Source organism: Plectropomus leopardus, chromosome 23 (assembly GCF_008729295.1).
Source record: "Plectropomus leopardus isolate mb chromosome 23, YSFRI_Pleo_2.0, whole genome shotgun sequence".
In the NCBI taxonomy this organism is placed as follows: domain Eukaryota; kingdom Metazoa; phylum Chordata; class Actinopteri; order Perciformes; family Serranidae; genus Plectropomus; species Plectropomus leopardus.
The window spans coordinates 11,176,210-11,202,554 of NC_056485.1; the positions used below are offsets into that span (position 1 = coordinate 11,176,210).

General features: G+C 39.4%; 1 protein-coding gene across 1 annotated transcript in view; it reads left to right on the forward strand.

The window, feature by feature from the left end:
- Positions 1 to 26,345, forward strand: part of LOC121961921 (adhesion G protein-coupled receptor L3-like) — a 249,776-nt gene that overhangs the window by 74,697 nt on the left and 148,734 nt on the right. Inside the window, exon 4 of the mRNA XM_042512028.1 lies at positions 22,469 to 22,682. Within this exon, the coding sequence (XP_042367962.1) occupies positions 22,469 to 22,682 (214 nt within the window). The remainder of the gene's footprint in view (positions 1 to 22,468; positions 22,683 to 26,345) is intronic.

Genomic DNA, 26,345 nt, shown 5'->3' on the forward strand with positions numbered 1-26,345 from the left:
ATTTTATTGTATAGGGTGTTGTTTTGTTTTGAGTTTGCTTTCGTCCATCCACACGATATTCATAACAAGAGGGAGAACAGACCATCCCCACTCAGGAGACCAGTAGTGTAGACAATTTTATACGATAAGCAAAGCTTGTAATGGGGTATCTTCTGTTATCAAGTATCTTTGGTTCCCAAAAAGAAAATAAATAAAGAAAGGGAAAAGAAAAATCAAGCTGACTTTACAAAAAAAAAAGTCAGTGCATAACAGAGACATGTATCAAAAAAGAAAGGCAGGGGGCCCACAGACACTGCTTGTGCATAGGCCCCAGAATTCGGTGCCACACCCCTGCTTACAAACACCCTCTGTTGCTCTCATTGAGGTGCACCGATAAGCTAAGGATAGCTGCATCTAGCCACGCAAGGGCATTAAACCACTATGTCAGTCTCACTGTTCCCGTAGGGATCCACTTAATTAATCTCCTTGTGCCAGGGCAGCGACTCCATCCGCCAAGGCATCCCTGGATTTGCCTAATTTGCTTAATTAATTAAACAAATGATTTATTTGAGCTCCTATTTCAAAGCAGGAGAAAGTTCTTTGTAGAGCCCACTGAGGCATGTACTGTTTTGTTGCAACTGAGATGCCTCTTCAAGCATTGAAAATAAGTGGGTTTTGGAGTGGGTGGATGTCAATCATTCATTTGCGGCGGCATAATGTACAGATACAGTGCCTCGGCGCAGTGGGTAAATTATATATGCATTTGAATGTGACATCAGATTAAAATAACTTTCAACAGTGTCTGTTTTTTATCAAGGTGAAGTCAGAGGAAGATTACAGTTACATTCTTTCACTGTGGTGAAAGTAAACAGATAAAAAAGGGTTTAATGACTGTATGACTTGCAGCCGAATTTGCAATAAAAAGAAAACAGGCCTTATGTATTTTCAGGTGTCATATGAGTGGGTGGTGAAAGACTACGGAAGTTACAGAAGTGAGCAGAGAAAATTGGCAAAAATACTTTGTGCACTGCTATGCAATGTGCACCAGTCCAGACACTTCATTCCAAATTAGGCAGATGTGAGAATGAGCTCAGATTTTAAGCACAATCACATTACAAACCAAATTACAGTGTTTCAGGTCAGGCACAAGTTGTCAGGTGTAAGTCAGTATTCAGTTCTTTTAGGTCGGTCGAAACATTGATATGCCCATCCCTATTATACACCATTTGTCTTTTGTTTGACATTGTTATGGCCTCTTGTAACAAGATAAGATATTTAGCATGGCTTTGTGTGTTCCACATACTTTTCTAATACATTTTGCATTAAAATAGCATATACAATACAAATTAAATGAATTGCTGAATTATTTTATACAGAACATATGTCAGAATGTACAGAACCTATTGTATCTGTGTGACAGTGGCCATAAATCATGTCAGACAAAATGCAAAAACAAGCAAAAACCCCAGTGATGGGTGAATTTGCAAATAATGGATTGTGGCCACTGATAGCAACATGGATCACTTGTAACCGTTATCTGCCCCGTCTCGGGTTCAGATTCACAAAAGATATCACCTTAATGATATTACAGCGGCAATGTGCCCATAAAGTTTTGCAGCACACTGCAATTTGCGCTTTTTTTGCAGAACAAACTGAACAAAATTCAGTTTTTCCCTTCCTTCCATTCCTTCATTCATCTCATTTTATTTAGGAAATGTAGTGGAGTAAAAGTAAAAGTTGACAAAAATATAAAAACTCAGCTGCAGGTACTCCCAAAAATACTATAGCACTGTTACAGAGGATTTTACTTTGTTACATTACACCACTGCTATAATTGCACATAAGTTAACATCTCTCTAAAGATGCAAATAATTGCACTTCAAATACGTGTGGCTATCAGTGCTGATCTTTGTGAATCGGACTATTTTACAATGAGGCTCATTTGCATTGAAAGGGGAAAGCTTAGTCTTATTTGTGCTGTTTTAGCAGCCGTAAAAAATGTGCAGTCCTATGGTGAATTTGCCTCTTATTGTTCATAAACCAAATGTATAATTGTAGATTTTTAACTTTAAGCCTAAACCAACAAGTAACAAGTCTACAACCACACTAGAGTTCCAGTGTACTGAGGAGAACATGAATGTCAGAACTGAATTTTATGGTAATTCATTCCATAGTTGTCAAAATACTTCACTCAGAAATAAAAGCTTATGAAGAAGCTAGGGGAAAAGCCTGGAGTTCACCAAAATCATTAGGATTCACCCTCTTGGGCCCATGAATGTCTGTACAAATGCCAATCTATCCAACAGTCATTGAGATATTTCAGTCTGGACCAAATTGGCGGACTGACATGTGGACTGACATTGCGATTCCCTATGGCCACGCTGCTATTATCGTTAAAAGTCTCACTTCCAGACTCTTTGTGTCTACCTCGTTAGAAGCCAGTGCTAGTTGTGCAACATAGTACACCTCATTCACAGTGGGTAAAGCTTTAAAAATGCGTCCCTCAAACTGGAGCTTGGAATGTGGAATGTACTGCACATACTGGGGCAATAAATGTCAAGGCAAGGCCACAAAAGTATTAAACAGACGCAGGCTGAAAACCATCCACTTGTGTCGGCTGACATTAGTGCGTCCCCGATGCACGGTCACTGCACTTGATCTGTGCTGGCATGAAAATACAGCACTGTGCTTGATAATAAAGTTAATTCAATTTAGCCTAAAGTACAGGCGTGAGTAGGCAATAGCGATTTAAACTTCGGAGCACTGCAGGACAGTTTCTGACTGAGATCCATATCTTTCAGTCTAACAATGCAACAATTTATTGCTGGCAAAATGTACAGTTTAAATAATTTTCATCCTTGACTTTAACATAAAAGTTTGATTGCTTTGAAAATGGTTTTGATGAGATTCTTAAAAATGCCTTGGGTTTTAATGCTTTAACAGATTTTTTATTTGCAACTCTTTTTTCCTGAAAATGGATTATGCTTTTTCCCATAAGCCACACAAGGCTTCCTGAAAATAGATAATAGTGTTGCATTTATAAAAAAAATTACTTCGTTTTATACCTACCCTAAGGCCGGCCTCCTCAGCTGTCATTTGGATGCCAGCTTATTTCATAGCTTCTCTCTGAATTTTTTTTTTCTTTTTGTATAGCAGTTTTAGTCGGCCTCGCTTTGTCGGAACATGTGGCCTTATATGAATAGAATTGTTTAATTTGAATTTAAAGTAAATATACTTGGTTTAAAATCCACTTTTTTTTGTATTCAGCTTCAGTTTTCACTCCGTGGTAACATTTTGTGTGGCATTTGGCATGGTGCACAGAAATCCCCTTCTCTTTTTATGCTCTTCTATAATGAGTGAAAAATCAATACCTGCTTGATATGGGGAATAAAAGAATGGCCTTTGCTGCCCATGGCACAAGTAGTGACTGCTTGACATTGCCAAATTGCTGTCAGAACTTGCAACCCAAGAGGAATGAATGACAGCGACATTAAGAATGGCAGGTTGGGGTTAAATACCACAGCATGTTTTATAGGTGTCCGTTCTGGGACCTATGTATATCTTCCAAATAAATGAATTAGACTCCCCATTCATTCAGCCCGGTTGCACGGGCATAATTTGGTAAGCGCTGAATGATGCCATTTAAAGTGGACTTGCAGCTGGCTGAATGGTGTTTAATGAGTACAGATATTGACAGCAAGGTCAAGTGGCAGTGGATGTTAGTTTACATTAGGCTGCATAATGTGCGTGTGCACGTGTATGTGTTTGTGGTGTCTGGCAGAGAGGACAGAGAATTGCTAAGTAACCCCGCAGACCGGCTCACAGGGCAAAATTGGTGGGCGTGCAATACCACAGTGTTTCCCACACTGCATAACAGCAGGGGTCAGGCAGTAATTTGGGGTGTGGGCGGAATGTGAGGAGCAGGAAGGGCAAATAGAAACCACACAGAGAGACAATGCAGCGACCTATGCTTTACTCAATTTATGAAATTAATTACTTTTTTCCTTCCTGCTGTGAAATCTATACCAGCAGCATATGCTTCTCATCCCTCGCCTGTAAAGAAATCCAACATATATGTTTGCATTTGTAACATATTTGCATTCTGATGACACATTCAATGCTGTGAAAGACCGGTCACATGATTACATGTTGCAATGTTAGACACTGTGGTGCTATATATGCAAATGTAGCAGCTTTGTAGGATTACCCCCCCCCCACACACACACACAAGCTCTGTTTACACCATAAGGCTTTCACAATCATGGGTGGGGGTACGACAGTGTGTGAGTGAAGCATGTTGAGGCTGTCGCACCCACCCACCCACATGATGAGTTGTTGCTGCAGTGGCACATGATTACACTGCATGCCTCGAGGCCATATTATATGCATATTTGCTAATTGTACAGATAACAATCTCCCCTTTTTAAGCCACATGTTGCTAATAACATGCATTTATATCAAGATTTTTTGTGTTTGTGTGTGTGGTGGGCGAATCTATCTATTAAGGACGTTTAGCTGTAGAAAACTCAACATGTATCTGGATACACAACCCAAGATTTCAAATAAATTTGTGACAGTGTGATATCCTGCAATCTAAAGTGCATTTAATAATATTTTATTCAATGGCCATTAGAATTTTATGTCATTGTTTTTTTATATTAAAATAATTATGTAACAAAATTGAATAAATACAAATAAAATAAAAGCTAGAATAAAAATATAATAAAAGATAAAATGAAATCAATAATAAAAAAACAAGTTAATAAAGCTCTGTCACAAATTTATTTGAAAATAAAAAGTAAAATATATAAAAAAGTAATAAGTAAAAAAAAAAAAAAAAAATTCTTTATAAGTAAATAAAGAAATGATTTCCTTATTTTCGTTTCAAATAATGGGAATCAGAAACCCCCAGAAAATTAGGAGTAGTTGTTTTCAGTATTTGTGTCGAACTAAACTAACCAGCCACTGGCAGCAGATTTTTATTTAACAGGCAGATGAGTGGTATTGATCCTCTAATATATCTCTCCCTCACAAAGTGAATGTCGAACTATTCTTTTAAGTTACAATTGCACATTGTAAACACTGTTAATTCTGTGCGTAAGACAGCATTGCACATTGTGTTGAAAGCTCGGGGAATGCAGCGAGCTAGCAGGAAATGGGCGAGTCATACATACTGTCATACACATACATGCTAGAGCCATTCTGTAGGAGTGCAGAGGGAGAGGAAAGTTACTTGGGAAGATGGCCTTATTAACATTTTTTCTAAATGTCACACAGACTATGAGTCAGAGCTGTGGTTGTGTATTGATTTAGCTGAAACTCTGACTCTTGTAATGTTTTTTTTAGAATCGGTTCATCTTTGCACCCCTTCTATCTAGATATTTCTAGATAGAAATCTAGCCAGCTAGCTTTATCTGTGTTTGTCTCTCTTTCACATTAGACTGTTGATCAAGTTGTAGTGTTTTTGGCATTGTTCGGTGACACTGAGACATGCAGATCTGATTTCAAGGGAAGCTGCCTACTTCGTCTTATGTAACATGTTGTCTAATGACCACACAACAGCATGCAGGGAAGGGCTTTTCCAGTTGTCCCAGATAATGTGCGCTGGTATGCTGGTCGACAGGGGCAAACGTGCTACAGCTTTCCAAAACACTTACATCAGGAGAAACCTGTTGCAGCTGCAGACACAATGTCAATTCAAAAATACATAACCTATAAAAAATCAAAACAGACTGAAAGAAAAAGCTGCAAATACAGAAATGTTGTAAAGTCAAAAACCAAAGACTAGAAAAAAATGATATAGCTCCTGCCACGTCACCCATTGGTTTGTAGAGTCAGCATTAAGTGGTATTCTATGACCAAAACTGTCGTTTTTGGCACTTTCTGACACTGGCTTCATTTTTTAGCCTCAGAGGTTGGCGCTTGTCAAAAACGCACAAAACTCAAAAACAAACAGAGAAATGCTGCATATCCAGTTCACACAACGGAAGTCTTACGAGCATCTTGGGAGAGCGATTGGTGAAACAGCTTGATTGTTTCGACCCAAGAGAAGGAAACCAGACAAGGGAGTGTTCTTTTTTTTTTTTTTTAACATTTGGCCTTAGTCTTTTACATTACTTTAAAAGAGCAACAGATCTATTTAGCCTCTTAGCATTTCCCCTAGAGGCCTGGAGAATATCCATTGTGCTGACTAGATGTAGGCTGCAGCATTTTTCTGTTTTGCATATGTATTCTGGGTCTGCTTTTTTTCTTTCTTTTTCCAGTGTTTCTGTATTTGCAGCATGTTTATTGTTCATGTAAAAGTTTTGGCTTTCTGCAGCAAGTTTTTCAATTTGCAGCACGTTCCCATTGCTGTATTTGTTTTGTGTTTTTGTATGTGCTTTTGAACTGGCTTTGTGTCTGAAGCTGCAACACATTTCTCCCAATAGAAATGTTTTTGGGTCTTTGTAGCCTGTTTGCCCTTGTTGGCCATCATACAGTGGCACTCTCTGTTAATGACAAAGTCAGCATTATGGCACCCTGTCACCAAACCCAGAGAACAGACTTGCAAATGAACACCATAGTGTTTTAAAAAAATCTATTTAACAGTACAATGCGAGCACCTTAGACAACTGGTTCTCTTCTTTCCTTTGCACACTGGCAGTAAATCCTGATTATAGTCTTGTATTGTTCAATGCATGAGGCATTGTCACTGTTGGGGGCATTGGAGAACTGCAGAGGGAAATACAGGTGCCTTCCTTAATACGACTCAGAGGACGGACGAAGCGATACCTCCTTTGTTTGACCAACAAAGGGAATAATTGAAAAGTAAAAGGGGTAAAGGATTAATTAGTTATTGTTCCTTTTGATCTCTCTTTCTTATGCAGCAGTAGAGCTATCAGGGTGAATTTTAATGTAGCCGTACACAAACAAAGAAAACCTAAGATCTAATGCCATTTGCCTCAAACTAAAGTTCACCACAGCAAGAACCAATTATGGGCAAGATGGTGTGTGACCCTGCTCTTTCTTCCCTCAGCTTTGTCATTGAATAAACCAAGCATGCACAGTAACTGGCGATTTTGTCTCAGCAAATCAATATGAAGCATTGTGAAGTGTGCATTTGGAGCAAAAGAGTGGGATCAAATGATACTGTGGCACAGATTAGCCCATGAGACCTTGAGGATAAGAGAGAGAGGGAGTGAGCAATAGAGAGGTTGTGGATTTGGTGGTGTCGAGGGGGGTGGGGCGATACTGGAGATGGCCTTCAATATGGCCCAGTGGCCTTGTAGGGGAATTCAATACAGCCATTGACAAAAGAAGGCTTCCATTGTGGACGAACCAGAGTCCTTTGGGAAGCCGTTCCATTTCCTTACTAATTGTGCTCTCATTAAAATAAAAGGAAGGAGAGAGGGGAATGGATATGCGGGAGTAAAGGTAGCTCCTTGTTTGGAAGGATGCCCAGGTCAAGTAGTTTACAGTTCTGGCACTTTATACAGGATGGAAAATACACTGCGGTTTATGTATTTTATGTACTGCACACACAGCACACACAGATCTACGCACACACTCTCTCCCTTTATCTTCTCTCAAGCCCTCCCACACTGTAGAACACAAATCTTCCCTACTGGCCCCCATCACATCCTCTGCAGATGGACTGTATCAAGACTCTGGGGGTCACTGCGAGGCCTCAGTGTCGCACCACAGCTATCAGACATGGGAGGAGTCGTCAGTTTAGGCCATGGATCACTGATACCATGACTTAACATATTCCCTAAAGTACACTCCCTTGACCTTTTGCTGAAAGGATAAGTCTGCTTTATTATGATTTGGGTTGTATTTTTGCTATCATTTATATCAGTTATGATGACACTGAACTCACTAAAGTAATCGTTGAGATAATGACAACCAGTCGGACTGGCAAGAGAACATGAGCAGTCACAATATCTATGAACGGAAGCTCAAAGTTTTAACTGAGAAGTCTGTAGCGGTGGATGTTTACAACAGACAGTTTGGATCATAATTTTGCACATAATTTTTGCATTTTTTTTAATCTTCTAAATAAATTTGGCTCACCTTACGGTTGATCCTGTGACCTCTCATGGTTGTTTTGCCTTTGGGCTTTTTTCAAACTGTTGACATACTTCAGAATTTAGATAGTAGAAAGTAGGGCTGTAGCTACGGATTATATTCTCTGTCCATTAATGTGTTGATCATTTTCTCATTAATTGGTTTGTCATTTGGTCTTTAAAATATCAGAAAATGGTTAAGAATGACAATAAGTGTTTCCCAAAACCTAAGATGAATGTCTTGTTTTGTCCCAAACCCCCAAATAGTAAGTTTACTGTCATAGAGGAATTAAAAAAACTATAAAATAGTCACAATTAATGAGGTGGAATCTTAGAAATTGGATTTTTCCCCCTTAATAAATAGTCACATCGATTAATGGCATAAGAATGACTTTACATATGACATCTGCTTTTGGAAAACCAAAACAAATCACGATTCTTGGGGCTTTCTGGGAAGTCCTATAGCAGACCCTCCGATCACTGTTCTCAGGGCTGTGAAACACAAAATGAAATTCCCCCTTAGCAACAACAGGATCACAAAAACACATAAACATCTCCCTCTTGAGGCATTTTTTGTATATCACATTTAATGTATAGTTCTGGTTCTATTTGGTTCCATAGTTCGAGAAGTAGTATCTACGCTTATATCTTATGCCAGATATCCCTTGTTATTGTTCCTTAAAATTAATCTGTAATGTTCCATTGACATCTTGTGTAAAGAATACAGAAGCCAATTAAAAATGATAACTATGTTCAATATGACCTTGATTAATGCTCCTTATAACCATTTTTTTTCTTTTTTCATTTATCTGCTGCTGTCTTTTTTTCCTTCTTCTGGATCTGCAGCTTGTTTGACGCATTGTTTACATCTGATAGCTTTGAAGTGGTAAGATACTGTATGTGTGCATGTACTGCCTCTGTTCAGCGGAAATATCTGGTCATCTGTTGAATATGCCCCACACCCACTTTTCTTGACATAGGCTATTCCAAACTGAGATGGAGATATCATAGTGAAATGTCGTTTTTTGAGTTGGGGGGGGGTGAAGAGCAGGGGCCATAACTTTCACAGACATCCCCCTGTGCCTGAGACCCTACAAAAGACCAACTGTGTCAAATGAGAAAAATTGCAGGTGCACATTCCCCAGTGGTGCACTCCCTCTTGCCTCCCACTCTCCACACACATATTAACGCACACACACACTGCATCCGTGATCACTGCCCCTCATTTGCTGGCAGGAGGAGGAGGGGAGGAGGTTGGGGTTAGAAGGAGATCCTTTTTCACTGTGATAATGCTCTCCTTTCTCTGCCACGAGATGGACTGAGGAAAGGGTTGAAACTGGAGAGGCAGAGTGAGCGATGTCATTCCACAGCGAGCAGCGCCATCAAACAAAATGGCATGCCATTTTTATAGGCCCACTGCAGATGTTTCTCAGCTGCATGTTAGCAATGTGCATAATACAATGGTGGGTATTTTGCATTGGGGTCACAGTGAAGATCATGGGGGCCACCCTTCAACTTGGAGGTCTGGATTTGACCCCTAGCGCCCATTTGACACATTTTCCATTTCATAAATGAGTAAAATGGAGAAGGATCGGGTGGCATGTTAAAATTTTCCAACCAGCCACCATCAGACCAACAACTGGCGATTGCCGCTACATGAATTCAAGCAAATTCAGCAGTTACCTTGTTAACACATTGTAAAACACACTTTATTTAAACATGACAAAAACAAAATGAAATGAATCAAAATCGTCTTAATTCTCCAACAATCACCGACTTTGACTTGGTCAAAATAAACCTTCAATTTATTGTATAAGATGTGAAAATACGCTGGCTTTACATGCTGTTTTTCCCCGTTGTCTCTTTCTAACAGTTGAGCAGCGCTCTCACTCATTCTGGGGAGTCTAACATTACTTTACCAATAAAATGACAGATATTGCCCATATATAAAAATAGGTGATGTACTTAGCCAATTGCTGATAGCAGATATTTTTGTCCAACATTAAAATGGAGTACAAGTACATTATACAAACAGTGCAACTGAAAATCATGTTAACGTTATAAGGTTCTCTTTATTAACTTTAAGTGGATAAGTATGTAGTGGATAAAGTTCCTGAAAGCCACACAAGTACACATTTAGTTAAAGTCACATATTAAAATACTAGTAATAGTAATACTAATTACTATTACTAATACTAAAGTAAAACTAAAGTAAAATAAAGTATCAGATATTTACTGTACTTAAGTATCAATAGTTATTGAATGATATCAAATAAACTCAAAAGTAAATGCTGGTTATAAAAAAAAGGCAAGCAGTCAGAGTTTTGAGAATAATGAAGCAAATTTCTTTGTAACACATCACCTTTAAAATGGAGCCTACATTACACTTGAAGGAAAACAATGTCATTTTACAACTTGAAGGATTTAAAGAACAAAATCCAGTTATTCCTCCCCTCCCATACCTTCATATATCCACCTGTCCCCTCTTACCTTCCTCTCTCCCTCCCTCCCTTCCCTATTTTGTAGTAACTAAAATGCTTCAGCGAAATGTAGTGGAGTAAAAGTATACATTTAATTTAGGAAATGTAGTGGAGTGAAAGTGAAAATTAACAATAATATAAAAACTCAAAGTACAGATACACACAAAATATTCTTAAACCATAACAAAGTACTATTGCTTTGTTACTGACAGCTAATGCTGTGACTTTTTGTGACACTGATTAGCCAAAACATCCCTAACTCATTCACTGACCTCCATGGTAACATTGCATTTCCTGTTTACATAACCTAAAATAGTGGTTTCCAACCTTTTCACCACATGACCTTTTAAAATGAAGGAATGCAACCCCCTTGACACTCTGCACATGTCAATGAGTTATGGGCAATATTTTGGGTGGCCTGAGAAGGTAAAACTACCCAGTAATTTACCCTCCAAAAAAAGGATACATTTTCTACCCCAGACATGATTTATTTTTCTTTACTATTCTGTAAATAGTCTTACAACCCTCAAATTCATCTTGTGGCCCAATGGAGTGCTCCCTATCCTTGCTTTTGGCAACTGCTGACACAAAGTATGATGGGAAGTGCAGTGCCATGCTTTAAAAAAGACATTATAAGCCATGCCTAATTATCAGTAAAGACTTGGAAAACCAAGCTTATTGCTGTGTTTTGTAAAATTTTGAACTCAGTAGATGACCATTTGACTCTGATATTTTGGACACGTGTTTAAGAGGCAATGCTTTGCAGCAGTCATAAACTAATATATGCAACCACTGAAGCTTTGCAGTAACAGGTTTGCCAAATAAATGAGTTGTTTTCTGAGGTGCAAGGCTGCCTCAGTGTGATATTGTATCACACTTTACAGCTCTACACCTGCTTGTGTGAAACCATGTGTGGCATGTTTTGCCTAAAATCTGGCATTCCCTCCCATTTCATGCTTCTTATGCTTGTTGTCAGATTCCAATATGCCGCATGTTAAGAGTTGCGGCCAGATGATTTGGTGCGTGAGCACCACGTACATGTTGCTTCATACATATTCAGCGCTCATTATCTCGGCACGCTAACCCCGTGTCTGATACCTGTCATTTTGAATACAGAAGAAAAGACGATCAAAGGAGATCATCATAGCTGTGTGTCTCAGATGTAGCGTAGCCACCCAGGCTAATTTCAGCGGCACTGCCTTGATTGCATACATGTGGAATGAGATTACTTCTCTCTCTGTGGGTGGTTGAGGAATCTCTTTTTTCACATTCACCTCCAATCCAACACTATGTTTTTGTCTCCAACACCTTTTTTTAACCTGCTTTCTTCTCCTTACAACTTTTTTTATTTCACTTTTCCCTGTTGCTTGGAAAGAGAGGATGGTGAAGGCAACAGTAGAGAAGTCAATTTAGAAAACACAAGCATGCAGCGGTCTCATTAATAGTTGGCCCATGGATTTTTTTGGGGGGGGTTGATAAAAACAAATATCTGTTATACCAGAACAAAAGTTTGCAGGTAATCAATGTGTTGTAATCTGTGATTTTCCTACAACTGTTTACTTCTGCTGTGCATTATGCAATGCCTTCAGTTAGTGAAATATCCTTGATTACAATGGTTCCACTCAAAACTGGTTGATACGCAACCTGGTACCTCTAGATAGCACCAAAGTTCCAAGAATCCTGAATGGAACCGATTTGAGAACCCAAGCTAATCTGTTAAAAAAGGGATATTAGAGATGTATACAGGGTTGCCTTACACAATTGTATGGTCCCCATGACGCAAATAATGCTCAAAAGTTGGACTACATTTTGCCGAGGGAACAACCTGCAAGGCCATTTCCAAAGGGGCTTCTTGAACTCTCACCTCAAGATATCTGAATGAAAATGGGGTATATAGATGTCTTTTATGGACATCATATAGATGTCTTTTTTTGGACATTTACAGAAAATTTCGTATTAAGTTTGTAGTAGGCAACTGCTATTACATTTGTGGGAAATTTATTACATTTATGTGATGATTACATTAAAAGCTGTAGATTTGTATTACCTTTGCAGGTGTTATGGGGCATCACTGGATGTTTAGTATGAGCACTGAAATGGTCAATAAGGTGGCATGTACTCTCCCATAGGACAGGCTTGGACTCTGGGAAATGATTGACATAAGATAGAATCAGTGGTGCACCCTGCCAGTGATGTTGTAGCTCACTGAGGAGGAGGAGGTGAAACCGAGCAAGCAGGGGGCCTGATTTAAAAATTGTCATCCTTGAACGGTGTTGGGCGTAGGTGTGTACTCCAGATAGCAGTATACCCTTGGGAGACACCCCCTACACCCAATGCATAATGTATTAAAGTGGGCAAATGCACATACAAACACACATGTGAGAATGAACAAACCACAGGGGAGACAACAAAAGAAGCAGCTTGCAGTTAAGCACAGATACAGACAGCCCTTAATCTACTGATGCCACCCAGCGCATCAGGATGCGCCATCCTTTGGGTTCTGACAGTATATAGGGCAAACCTCCGCAACCAACCCCCAACTGCTTCCCTACTTCATTTCACCGTTATCTATACTCATTCAAGTACCTTTGAATTGTACCTTTCAGGGATTTTACGTGTGTGCGTGCAGCTTACAGTAGTTTTATCATCCACTGGGTGTGTGAAAATATCTGCAATGACACTCTTGTAAGAGTCTATATGTGTGCTTGAAATTATGAATTTGGCTCCACTGCCACCAAACAACATGAAAAATATGAAGTAATGTCTTTGTTAACCTAAAAAACATAACAGATGCATATGCATGAAATCATATTTTAATTTTGTCATTTGAATAATTTCTTGTTCTTCATTATGTAAGTAAACATTACAGCACTGAGCTGTAATTGGTATTAATTCATGCTTTTTGCCCCTCGGATATTACACTGCAGTAAAAATTCCACTCGTAGGAGTATGGGAAAAAAAGGCTCATTTCTAAACGTGCTCTGCCGCAGAAAACAAACAGCTACAATGTCATTCTTAGAGTTTGGTCCTTGTACTGAGGTACTTTTGATAAAATCGAATGCGAACAAGGACGCTGCAGAAGAGAGCCGCAATTTCCTGTTTCCTGAGCAATTTTAAAATGCTCATTCTTACATGCCGCAACCCCAAATTCCAAACAAGGCCAAATTTTTCATACACCCGATACGAGAAACAGAAAGGGAAATTTCATTTCAAGATTTCATCAACAACAAGCATGCTGTTTTATGTAAATGATGTTACTGTCTTTCCCCCCACGTCTCTGTTTGTTTCAAGTTACTCTTTTTACTATTTTTTATCAGCTTCCAGCAAATTACTGCCTGTGTACAATTGTCGCTTTGTGAAGTGTGGTGTTTTTGACCGATTAGGGTCATATACAACTATCACCATGATCAAGAGATACACACACATCACATTGTGCCAAAGTAGGAAAGATTATCAGTTGGCTGTAACGGTGGTAACCTGGTGACCAGCATGTGAGCACTGGAGTTCAGCTCATTTTGCACTCACTATTGCACTATTAATATACTATAATGAGTAGAACCTCTGGGATCCATTCAGGCAGCGATATTGCCTGGTTTCCTATTCATTACAAGAGAACACATTTTCAAGGTGTTCTCCCATTGCAGTTTGTGCTATATCTCATGTGAACGGGGCTCACAGAGCTTGGACAATACTCTGGGTTGCCATGGCAATAAATGAAGTGCAGTCAAGTGTTCACATAAGTGGTGCTTCCTAAATTGAAGAAAGAGATATAGAGGTACACTTTACACTAGACAGTGTGTGTGTGTGTATGTTGACCTGCGAGACAAGGACGTACTGAAGTAGATCATATTTTTAAAAAGTGGTCACAAAAAGGAAGCACTGATAGAAAGAAAATCAAGTAAAACTCACACAAATTCCCTGTGGTCTCAAATAAGCACTGCCAGCAACTTGTGAAACAAGTGTTTTAAAACCAACTAGTCAAATATTACTTTCAGCAGTTTTACAGAAACAGATTCATCACAAAATGCTCATAGTGTAAGTGTCAGATCATGAAAGTGAAAATGAAAACCTAATAAATACTGCTCACAATTCCAATACTATTATTTAATGTCCTCATCACGGCATTCTAAATGTACTTCTAAGTGCAGCATGATGCTTCTAACCCATATCTATGGGGTTATTTATCTATGACGCTATAATATCAATTCCCATGTTAAATGTATATCTCAGTTGAAGTGGACAGTGCAAAAAACTATGATAAAATGCAAAGCTAATTGGAATCTTTAATAAAGAACACCAACCATCTGAAATGTAGGATTTCTTGAGGCGAACCTTCAGTTGGAGAGTGGTAGAAGGAGGTGTTTAAGAATAGTACCTCTGGGAAAAAAAGTCATTGAAGTCCTACATGGAAATATCTAGCTGTGGAATCTGGAAAAAAAACATCTACAATTTGCTAGCATGAAAATAGCTCCCTCAGGATGTTTTAGAAAGTATGCATGTGTTTTTTTTCATATTGATTGCCTGGTCCCTGTATGCTAGTGTGTTCCTCGTCTCATCGCTGAACATCATCCGCTTCCTGAGAGGCTCAGATTAGCAAGGTTGCACTGCAGTTCACAATGCTAAACTTAGCCGAGCTCTCGCCTCCAGTGTGCTATTAGGCAATTCCATGTGATGATGTGTAGTAAAGGAAGAGTGAGGAAAAGACCTCTTTCCCCTCACACAAGACGAAAATCAGCCTGTTGTTTCTTTTCTTTGACCTCAATTACTATCAGGGCGTGTGGTACTATAGGGGCATGTTGAGTCATGCCTGCTCTGGGAGTTGTGTGTGTGTGTGTGTGTGTGTGTGTGTGTGTGTGTGTGTGTGTGTATCTTCTATGTGTGACAGGGATTGTGTTCATTTTAGCCTAGGAGGCACCATGCAGTAGGTGGGGGCCAAGGTGCATTAGTCTTGGCTGAGATGTTCCCTTGAGTGATGCCGGCACATGTGGGTGGGTTACAGGAAGGAGGGGAGAAGGAGCGGGAGGAGGGCGAAAGAAATGAAAAGAGAGGAAATAGCAAAACGATGTCAAACATGACGGGAGCTGAACAAAGCCCAGCTCGCTGTCAGGACCCACTGCCACGGCAGCTGCCAGCTCCACAGACTCACCTCCGGCTTGGACCATCTGACAAAACGGTACTTCGCTGAAAGGAAGCAGGACATGCTTCCCAGCTCTGTTTACATTAAGGGGAGGAAAATTGGGAAAAAACAAAGTTTTTTCAAACGTGCACCGCAAAACCGCCAACAGTAGAGTTTTTTTTTTGCAAAAGTTAATTTTTTAAATAGGATGAATATCTCAGTCAGCAGGGACTGTACTTAATTTATCAGAGGACAGGGTGAGTGATTGTTTTTTTTTTTTTTTTTTATCCAGACCCTCTCCAAAGCTATAGACATTCATCTTCAGTCGTCCCTGAATGACTGGGGGAAAATTCATGACCCTCCCTCCACCAGGATAAAATGACTAAAATCTGACTAAATCTACGAAGCATTTTTGCACAGTGACTGTTTTTCCAAATAAATCGTAACATACAGTGGCAGCAGCGGCCAGAATATCACTAATTGGGCATGGTGATCAATATTGGCAAAAGTTAAAACTTAAAACAAACAGTTTCTTGAAGGTGACATTTTAAATAAGACATTTTAACTTACATACATACATTTTAAAGTTATTTTAATAAAATACCATTATATTTTAGCTTTGAATTAATTGCGTTTCTTATTGGAGGTGTTCAGTGTACATGACGGACTGTTGGAAATTTGAAAAATCTGTCAACTTCTGGTTTTACTATGATAAATAGTGTAATTTTGGTGATTAAAAAAAACATGCCTTACAAACCCAATTTTAGCCTTTGAGGTTCTGAAAGGTGTTTGACATAAACACAAAAAGGGACTTTTTAGAGTTGACTGTCCCTCTCCTGAGCTAAATAAAAAAACATAACTCAATCTCAGTCTCAACAAACAGTCCCTAAATCTGAAAAGAAAATGAAAAATACAAATTACTTTAACAACACAGATTTCTCCTCAGTTGGAGTGGATTTGACCTAAGAAACTAATGTTGTAATTTGCACACCGAAGTGGTTTTGAACATAAGACCTTGATGGGAGACTTGCCTCCCATTTCCTCTTTTTTTTTTCCTTGCCACGGCTTTGCACTTAATGAATTGAAGTAGTGATTAATTAAATGAAAGTGCTTACTGGATGGAAAGACACTTCACCCCTGTGTTCTGAGTATGTGAATCAAGTCTTTATGGAGTGATGGCAAGGTACTTGTATTTGTTACTTGTGTGTACGCAAACATGAGGTTACTGTCTGGGGGAAGTATATCTCAGGGGTGGGGGAGGAAGTTGCTGTGCTCTGCAGATTTCTATCTAGCAACCAATTTATTAACTTTCACAGTTATTAACTTCCACAGTGTCGATACATTGTTACAGTAGGAGAAAAAAAAGCAATACACTGCTACACTGTAATGACTTCTATCTTTTCGATTTCATCAGGTAGGTGGTTGCATGAAAAAAGACAAGAAAAAAAACAAAAACAGATCAAATATCCAGCATGTTAGGTTGATCCAATGTGCTGCAGTAGTTTATAATGACTGCAGTGTATCTGGTCCTCACCCTGAGCTAATTTGTTAACACCGAGGAGCTAATTTCCCTCCAGGCATCATGGGCAGTTTGACTGACGCTGTAAAACTCGCATTTGCACGTCGGCGCCCTGCAAAAAAACAACCATCAGTCTTTCCCCTCTGCTGGAATTTGCAAGTGCGTGGTGTGTTGCCAATTAATGTGTTCAAATGTGTGTCAGCGAACCAGGTCGAAGCAAAACAAATGGCTCGTTCATTCGCCGTGTTGAATGGATATCTGGGCCCTGTCATAATGAGTAATGCTAATTGTGCTTAGCAGCATCATTGGTCAAAGTGTCAAAAGCCATCAAGTCGATTTGAGAAGTTTGTCACGATCGCGGTCAGACCATGAATTTAGCATTGCAGAGGCGCTATCAGTCAGCCGGCTGCACGTTCCAATAAAATTGCTTATTTAGTCTCATTTTTAAAGCTGTAAAACATTTTTCCAGAAGTTGTCTGACCACCTTGGCAATGCAAGCAAAGAGTGATTGCACCGATTCTGAGTCTGAAATTCTTGTCATGAAGCACAAACATTGTTTTATTGATGCTGTTTTCTTAAATGCTCTATCTGCAGAGTTCTTTGACAGTTCAGTTCCTGGATAATTTTGCATTCGGCGTAAAAGCCTTTGAGATTTCGCTTGCCTTAGGCCATATGTAAACGTAATTTACTTGGGAGAACAATTTGCCTGAACTGTTTCTCACTTCAAGATAAATAATCCCTCATGAATTATTGAAAATGCTGTATTTTTTTTCAGAGTTGCAATTCAAAGTAGTCTTGCAAATTACTTTTTTTTTTTTTTTTTTTAAACTCCCCTCTAGAAAATGTCATTTGCTGCAAACTAGGAAGTGGGTGTGACAGGCTGCCATTGGTCTAATCACATATGGGTATCCAGATTCACGCGCTAATTAATCACTAGCTCTGGGGGTCGGACCCATCCAGCGATTCTCAGTAGGAAAAGAGACATTTGATCTGTTGAATCAGCTCCCTTGCCATCCCCTCCTTTTTCTTCCATCTATCTTGCATTAATTCAATGAAGTCAGAGTTCATTTGAATGCAACCCCCCTCGTGCGCACACACAAAGTTTTCAGTTTGTATCATCTGTGCAGAAAGTGAGCCTCTTTTTTAGGAATAAAACATACATCCTCTCATATTAATAGCCTGAACTTTTTTTTTCTTTATGCCTTTACTGGGAACATATTTGGCACATTGCCAGACGGCTGCTAAATTATAATGAGCATTATTGCTTATTGGGAAATTATTGTCTGAACTTACGCACTTCAGCCTTATCTAAAGGCATGTTACTGTTATTTAGAGCTGTCACAAATCTCCAACATCTGTTGGAGATTTCCGAGTGGTGGAGGGGTAATAATGTGTGGTGGTTGACCTTAAGTCCTTCTCCTTGACACATTTTCTTGGGAAACAAATGAAAATACAAGCCCCCTAAGGCCCCTGCTTTGTTACTAATGATGACTTTTAAATGTCATTGTTACTCACTTCGATGCCCGGTACTTCGGAGGAGGTAATGTGTCAGTGACCCCAGAATAAGCTCCGCTCTTTAATAGCAAAAATTCTCTCCCTCCTTGCTTACTATCACTATTAACAAACCTACAATCAAAACTCCAAAGCGTTTCCCCCTCGGAGTGATTTTTAAAAGCTCTGCGGGGGAGCGACATTTTCCAAATGGCCATTTTTCTCTCTGACCTTTCTGGTGCCCTTTTTGGTGAGTAATTGCATTTTTTTTCTGAAATATTCATTTGTGAGTTATGTCATTTGCAAGCATCATGATTAAAAACACTGCTCTGCGGTGTGAAAGTAATGGAAGTATCTAGCGTGACCCTAACGGTTTGCTTTCCGAAACTACTATGTCTTTTTTTTTCCCCCCGCACATTCTGCAGTGCACTTGTCAGAGGAATTATCCAGGGAGAATCTGCAGTGGAGAAAAAAAAAAAAGAGATATGCTCTGCATATGAATACTCTAAAGTATTAGCTGGCGAAGGGGGAAGAGAGATAAAGTGAATAGAACATAGACCCAAGATAAGAGGATGGACTTTCAATAAGACTTTTTTCGATTTTCGATAGCTCTGTCAATGCTGCGTACAGGTAGACAGCGATACGTGCGAGTGGGGCAGGATGCTGGCTCTGGCACCCGAGGAATATGAGCCCTATCAATCACCGCCTCCGGGCACAAATGTAATTACACTACAGTTGTTGACTAGGCGGGTAATCCGAGACACCGCTGGCATGCATTTACTTGCTTACATTAGGGGATTGCTGGTGCCCATGTTGATGCCGGCATGCTCGCTCCTCTCTGATGTTTTTTTAATGCTTCTTTTTGGGGACTGGCATGAATTGCCTTTACAGGGCTTAAAAGAGTTTTTCATAGAGAGAAATCTAGCGATCGAATTCATCAAGATTCATAATATAAGCCATTAAAACTGGCTTTTTTACACTTTGTATGGCAGCTCTCAAAAAGTCACGATCAATAAACAAAGCAAGATTTTCTTTTCATTTAGATTCAGTTACTCTTTTGTTATTCATCTAAATGCACCTGCTGAAGTCAACTCTATGTTATCCCTTTTTTTGTCTGCGGTTGTCACTTTCATAGAAGTTTGGTGTGATCCAGACCAGCACTTTCTAGGGGGTGGAATAAATCTTCCCATTAAGAGGAAGATAATTGATGGCTTTCATCACCAGAGTGAATACAATTATTCCAATTTGTGATGTTTCCATGGCAAGTGCGCTTTACTGTGTTGGGGTCTTGAGTGATTTCTGAGACAAAGTGTAGTGACACGATAATGAGGGGCTTCTTTTGTTGTTTCACCTCACCGTGTGACTTTGTGTTTTCTTCTCATATGTTGGTGGTTTATTTTTAGGGAAAGATTAGATGTGGTACCTAGATGACATTTGAAGAGGAAAAAATGGCAGATACTCTAAAATGCTTCATTTGTGGGCTGTAAAACCAAAACAATGAGATAAAAGATGATAAAATGCTCTGTAGAGAAGAGTGGGACCACAACCTTCTTTTATGTTACCTGAAAGGATTTGAGTGTTATTAAATAACTTTAAAAAGAGCAGTTTTAAAGAGAAAGTTTACCACAAAATCAAATATATATATTTCTTCTTAGCTGTAGATCTATTAATCAATCTAGAATGTCAGAGAAACCAGCTGGAGAGATGTCTGTCTTCTCTAGAATATAATAGAACTAGATGGCACTCAGTGTATTAGAAAGAAAATAGTTCCTACATAAAACTGCTCACAAAACGTTAAGAGACATTGCTATTGAATCTCTCAAGCGTATTTTTGGGGGCTTTGAGTACCACGAGCTGAGTGCCATCTTGATACATTAGGTATTCGGGAGCAGGCTGACATTTTTCAGGGGCACTCGAGAGGCCGAGAGGACATTTTTCAATATCTCCAACCCTCGGCAACTCACACCAAAGCAATCTAGATTGATAAATAGCACTACAGGTAAGAGGGGAAAGTGTGCGTTTTTTATTTTGGGGTAAACTGTCCCTTTAAATCATGAGCACCTGTGCGGTAATTGCTCCAGTGTCACTGTCACTTGTAGCCCACTCCTTTAATGTTACAACAAGTACAACCATAAAAACAGCAAAGGTACGAGCATGATCTCCTAGTGCATGCTTTTATTCCAAATGGAGTAAGCTGTTTTAAGATATGTAAATAAATAAATAACTGTAGCTACCCAGTCAAACACGGAAAATATTTAAATACCATATGAGTCAAACACGACAATGAAGAAAGTTAAATGTAACTTCTGTCGGAATATAGTCATAATGACAGCTTCGAGAGGAAATGAGTAATTTCTACCATTACCTGAATCTCATCCAAGTCACATGACATAATGGTAAAAATAAAACAGTTTTGCACTTTGCCAAGAAACAGAACAGTTTTATTTCTTAGATATTTGCTATTTCATACAAGCAAATAAAAACAAGCAGATAGAATGAGATGATTGATGCCATAAATGTGCTTTTCAAATCTATTTCTAATGTACGACAAAATCATTTCAACTCAATAGTTTTTCTTCAATCTAATGAGAAATGGTCATTGTATTAAGGTGGGTTTCAAAGCTCAGAGAAAAAATTAAAGTAAGTGGACCTTCAGTTGAGATTATTTTGTCAAACACTGAATTGATGGGTCCCAGAGATTCTCAGAGATGTTAAAAAAAAGATTATCTTTGCCAAAGTAAATGTGACAGTTCATCATGGTATTGATTTCAGGTGAAAGCCCTATTTTCACATGTGGAAACACTCTCTGTTTCTTTCTCTCTGTGCATCAGTCTGCCCTGATGAATGTCCGTCCTGCACGTCGTCTGGCAGTCGCTCTTGCAGCTCGTCTGAAAGGATGTTTATAGAAAAAATCTATAACTGCCACAGTCCTCCTACAGTCACTCAAGCCAGTGTTTACGTTTCTCGCTCATTTTTTATTCTCGCTGTAAACACAGAACTCCTCCAGTCTGTTGTGCACATGCCCGCTCGTGTGCGAGTGTGAGCCTCCACAGACGTGCGTGGGCGTGCGTGCGTGCGCTTGTGTCAGGGAGAGGGAAAACAGCAACCTACGAACCGCCGCCGCTCGGCCTCATTGGCCCTCCTGGCCATCTTGGCTCTGCAGTAAACAGCAGATTTTGGGCCAAACAGCTCAGCTTTGGTTTGAGGCAATGAGCACCTTTTGACCCTCTGCCTCCTGCCCCTGTGTGCTTAAATGAAGCACGCTGTATCACCTTAAAAGACAAAGAGCGAAGCAGCGCCTGTGATTTATAGATTCTAGTCTGGAGGGAAATTGTAACAATTTACATGAGGCATGCTCTGCCCTGTTTTCTTTGTCTCTGTGTTTCTGTCTGTCTCTAATTTCTCACTTGAATGCCCATGTAATGAATGTTTATTTTCTCACAGCCAAACGCAAACACCGTGTCTATTTCCTTATGTTTGATCTATGTCAATCTCACACTCTCTCTTTCCACAACTTCTGGCCTCTCGAGGGCCCCTGTGGTATTGCTCATCCTCCCACTCCAAATAACCAGCGTCCTGTCCGCCCACACTCTCTAGACCAGGGTGGACAACCTCTTCTCATATGTCTCAGTGTCAGACCTTTTGATTGCAGGTCCTCCCATCTGTTTTCCTGCAGGAATATACAGATTTTTTTTATTTAGGTCTCAGCCAGCCCTAACTTCAGGATGGAATTGTTTTTTCACTTAAGTGCAGAAATCATCTAAGCAAAGTGAAAAAAGGAAGGAATCGGAATAACCCATACTTAGACTCTCCTTGTGTTTTTCTTCCCCCTCTGCAGCCTTCAGTCGAGCACCCATCCCCATGGCGGTTGTGAGGAGGGAGCTGTCGTGCGAGAGCTATCCCATCGAGCTGCGCTGCCCAGGCACGGACGTCATCATGATTGAGAGCGCCAACTACGGCCGCACTGATGACAAGATCTGTGACGCAGACCCAGCACAGATGGAGAACACAAGGTGTTACCTCCCAGATGCGTACAAAATCATGTCACAAAGGTAAGGGCATATGTTTTTATTATTTTGACAGAATAATTTGAATTCTGGTAGCTGGTCTCATGTTAAATGCTCAGGGTTTTTGTGATTCCTTAAAACCAAAAATCTAAAAATAAGGCCTCAATTTGTATTAAAATGTCTACAGTCGATCTGTCAAAAGTCTTAAAAATGTGAAAAAATAGGATTTTGTTAATTGGGTTTTTTTCCGACATTGCATTATAAAATCACAAAGTAAGTGGTAATAATTAACTTTTAAATAATTCACAGAACGCCTCTTAAATTACCATCACGCATATAAGGATAGAGGAACTAACAGCACATGTACCATACCCAGTCAAATGACAAATTAATACATTTTTTTTTACCCCAAGGCAAACCAAATGTATACATTTAATTTATGTTTTCCACATGTTGTCACTTTATATTTTGTAAAAAATTACAACCTTACGTATAACCCATGTTCTGCTGTGGACGCCATGTTAGTTTGGTTCTGCAAGTCACACAATAACAAACAAACTGTGGAGTTAGTGGTAGACCAGGAAAAGGTGTAAGGTTTAGGACGATCATCCTACATGAATTTCATATATAAATATAAAACCAGTTGTTCTGCTGTGTCCAGTTTTTAGTCTCTGCTTCCACATTCTCTTGTGATTTTCCCAGAAGAAAACAGAATTTGGGAAGTAAATCATTTACTTAAAATGCTAAACTAAAGACAACCCCAAGGGTGTCTATGAAAGAAGCAAAGTCTTTTTCATATCTCTGTTTGGTATTAGTTTGAATCTGGACAGAACATCACAGTTTATATTTGCTAACACGAGTGAGGAGACTACAAATTTCAGTTTGACTTTGATACATATCTCCGGTTTAAACATGACATGATTTACAATATATTTTCTTTTAAACTGTCTGTGTTTCGCATTTAGTGTTGCAATAAAAGCTCTTTCATATTAAGTCATAAAAGATGATTATAGTAAAATAGGTTGTTTGTAGCCCCATTCAGATTGATCAACTATGACTGTTTGCATATATGAATATATATGCACACTCACAGCAAAATTTGCTTTATGCTGCTAAGTAATCGACTCGAGTGGCTGTGTTTGTTCAAAAACCTTGAAAACACAATAAGCTAATCTTGAGTTAATGAGAGATGCTGTAACTCACACCACCTGAATTCTGCTGAAATTTAATACGGCTCTCCTTGAGACGCATTTTTCTTTGTGAAACAGCAGTTATTGATCTTATTTACTTCAGAGACTATGGAAATGTCTTGGCTTGTGGAAAAAACAGTGCTTAGGTTTTAATATATAACAAACAGCGCTCAATGGGTTGTTCTGTGTGATAAATATGAGGACTGGCCCTTGAGATTTGCAAAAAAAAAGAAAAAAGAAAGATAACACGGGGCCATGTTTTTGGACAATCAATACAAAACCCCTCCTTTGGGTGGTTTAATAACAGTTCCCTGTTATAGATTAATCTATCAGTCATAATTTTGCTCTGTCACAAATCAATGTTCATTTGAAAAAACATGAATACATTATCAAGTATTTGTCAAATGGTCTCAATGAGCTTTGCCGCCACATGTGCTCTCAGACTTATGACCCCGTTGTGCACAAACCGGGACCTGGAGACCTATTTGTTAAAGCAGACACAGTGTAGTCTTTCCGTGCTTTAGTTTTTGCAGTATAATGGATTAGGGACATTAAGGTAATATATACACAAGTTTTGGGGGCTTTAACCAAGTCGTCTGGATTCAACAGAATGTCGAGCTCTGGCGGGTGTGGAGGGAACATATGTATAGTCCATTGGAGCCCTTTTGTTGACTTATTGCAGCACTTAGAAGGGATGGACTTATCTAAATTGCTACTCTGTGTTAACGTTTGTCTACCTCTTTTTATTTCCAAAGCTTTAGTTTCACATTGGTCGAACCCCTTTGAGAATTCTAATGGACCTTTGGGCTTTATCAAACAATTGCTCTTGGCTTTTTAGCTCGGTGCCATAGAGTTCAGATAATCAGCTGTGTGAAAAGCAGCTGATGGTAAAAAGAGGTAGTTTGAAACATGTTGTCAGATAATTGATGCACCCTGCGGCTCCCTTGTTCTCCAGCCGCCCACTCAGACTAAAAATCCCTGCAGGAATGAATCAACGGGTCCTGCTACTGTCAAGAACACAAAACTAACATAAAGTACCAGGGGAAAAAAGCAAGTCTTTTTAGCATCTCGTTGCTAGGGGGGGCGTTGTGGTGATGCTAAAAGGTAACCACAACCGCGATTCAGAGCCAGAGCACTTTGTCTTGGAGAGAGGAAGTCGCTAAGTGGATGAAAGGTGTGGGTGGTATGAACTGAGAATAGGGTGCGGGGGTGCCAAAGCAGGGATGGGGTGAAAGTGATATTTGTGGCTTTAGCGACACAGCTACACATTAGCATGCAGAGGTTAGCACAACAAACGAACGCCACCCCCGACTATTTCATTGTAGGGCTGTCAGAGCCGTTGCTAGGCACCTGCGGCTAAGCTCATTAGGGTTAAAAAGAAAACAGGAGCAAAACAGAAACAAGCAATTTGAACAGAGGAGGTCTTCGAAGACTTGTGATCAGGCCAAGGGTTGATGCCAGGGCATAAAGATTTGACTTGTATGCATACTCTATGACATCAACGTTAATGACACGCTGATATGTTAATTTACAGTGTTGCTTTCTCTTTTTAAATTACAACAGGCTTTGATCAGATCTGTATGCGCAAGATTCTGTAATTCTTAAATGTATCACCCCAGATAATTTTTTTTTTCTTCAGTAACTTGTCTACTTTAAAATCTCCAACGAGTCGATATCAGCAGTGATGCAAGCGCACTCTTTCATTAATATTTTAGCTGGATTTTCCTCCCCCGTCTCGCTCTTTCCTGTCTCCTTCCTCCCCCTCTATTGATCATGCAGTATGTTTATATGCACACTATTACCCAATCACTGGAAACAGCCCAAACAATGTAATAGAGTGATTAAAGCATTTACATGCTTCGCAGTAACCTGATTTCCACAATAATTGTGGTTTCCATGAGTTGTTTGATTACTAGGCTGATGTCTGGAAGGATGTGTCGCAGACAACAGGAAACAAAAGGGAGACAGAAAATGGATGGATACATTGATGTTTTTTGTTCTTTGTGTGGGTGAATTTACATAAATCCTGCCAGCTATGCCATAGCTTTTCTATAGCTTGAATTAATAGGATCAATGTTTGAGAGTTAAAGAAATACATCAAGGATATATCGCTGCATATCCATTATTTCTCATGTAAGCACAGAACATAAACATGCAGTTTTGATAATGATAAAGACTTGTAGCAAACGTTTTAACTGAAAAAAACCTCTAAAGTTGAAAACGAAACTTGTCAATGCTCTCTGGTTCTTTGCAATGCTGACATGGTTTCTAAATTATGCCAAATATATCCTTGACACTTCTGAACTGGAATTTCTTTTTACTTACTGACTGACATATATGCAGATGCTGGTGTATTTGGCTCCAGCTAATGTTTACCAATATTATCATCCCATTCCGTTCATAGGTTATGCTCTGTCAGACACACTGATTTACAAATGGTTTACTCAGACATTTCTGGTGAATGCTCAAAATCAAAAGTGGTTAGTTTTCAATAGATGGATCTTGTTGAAAGTTAAGC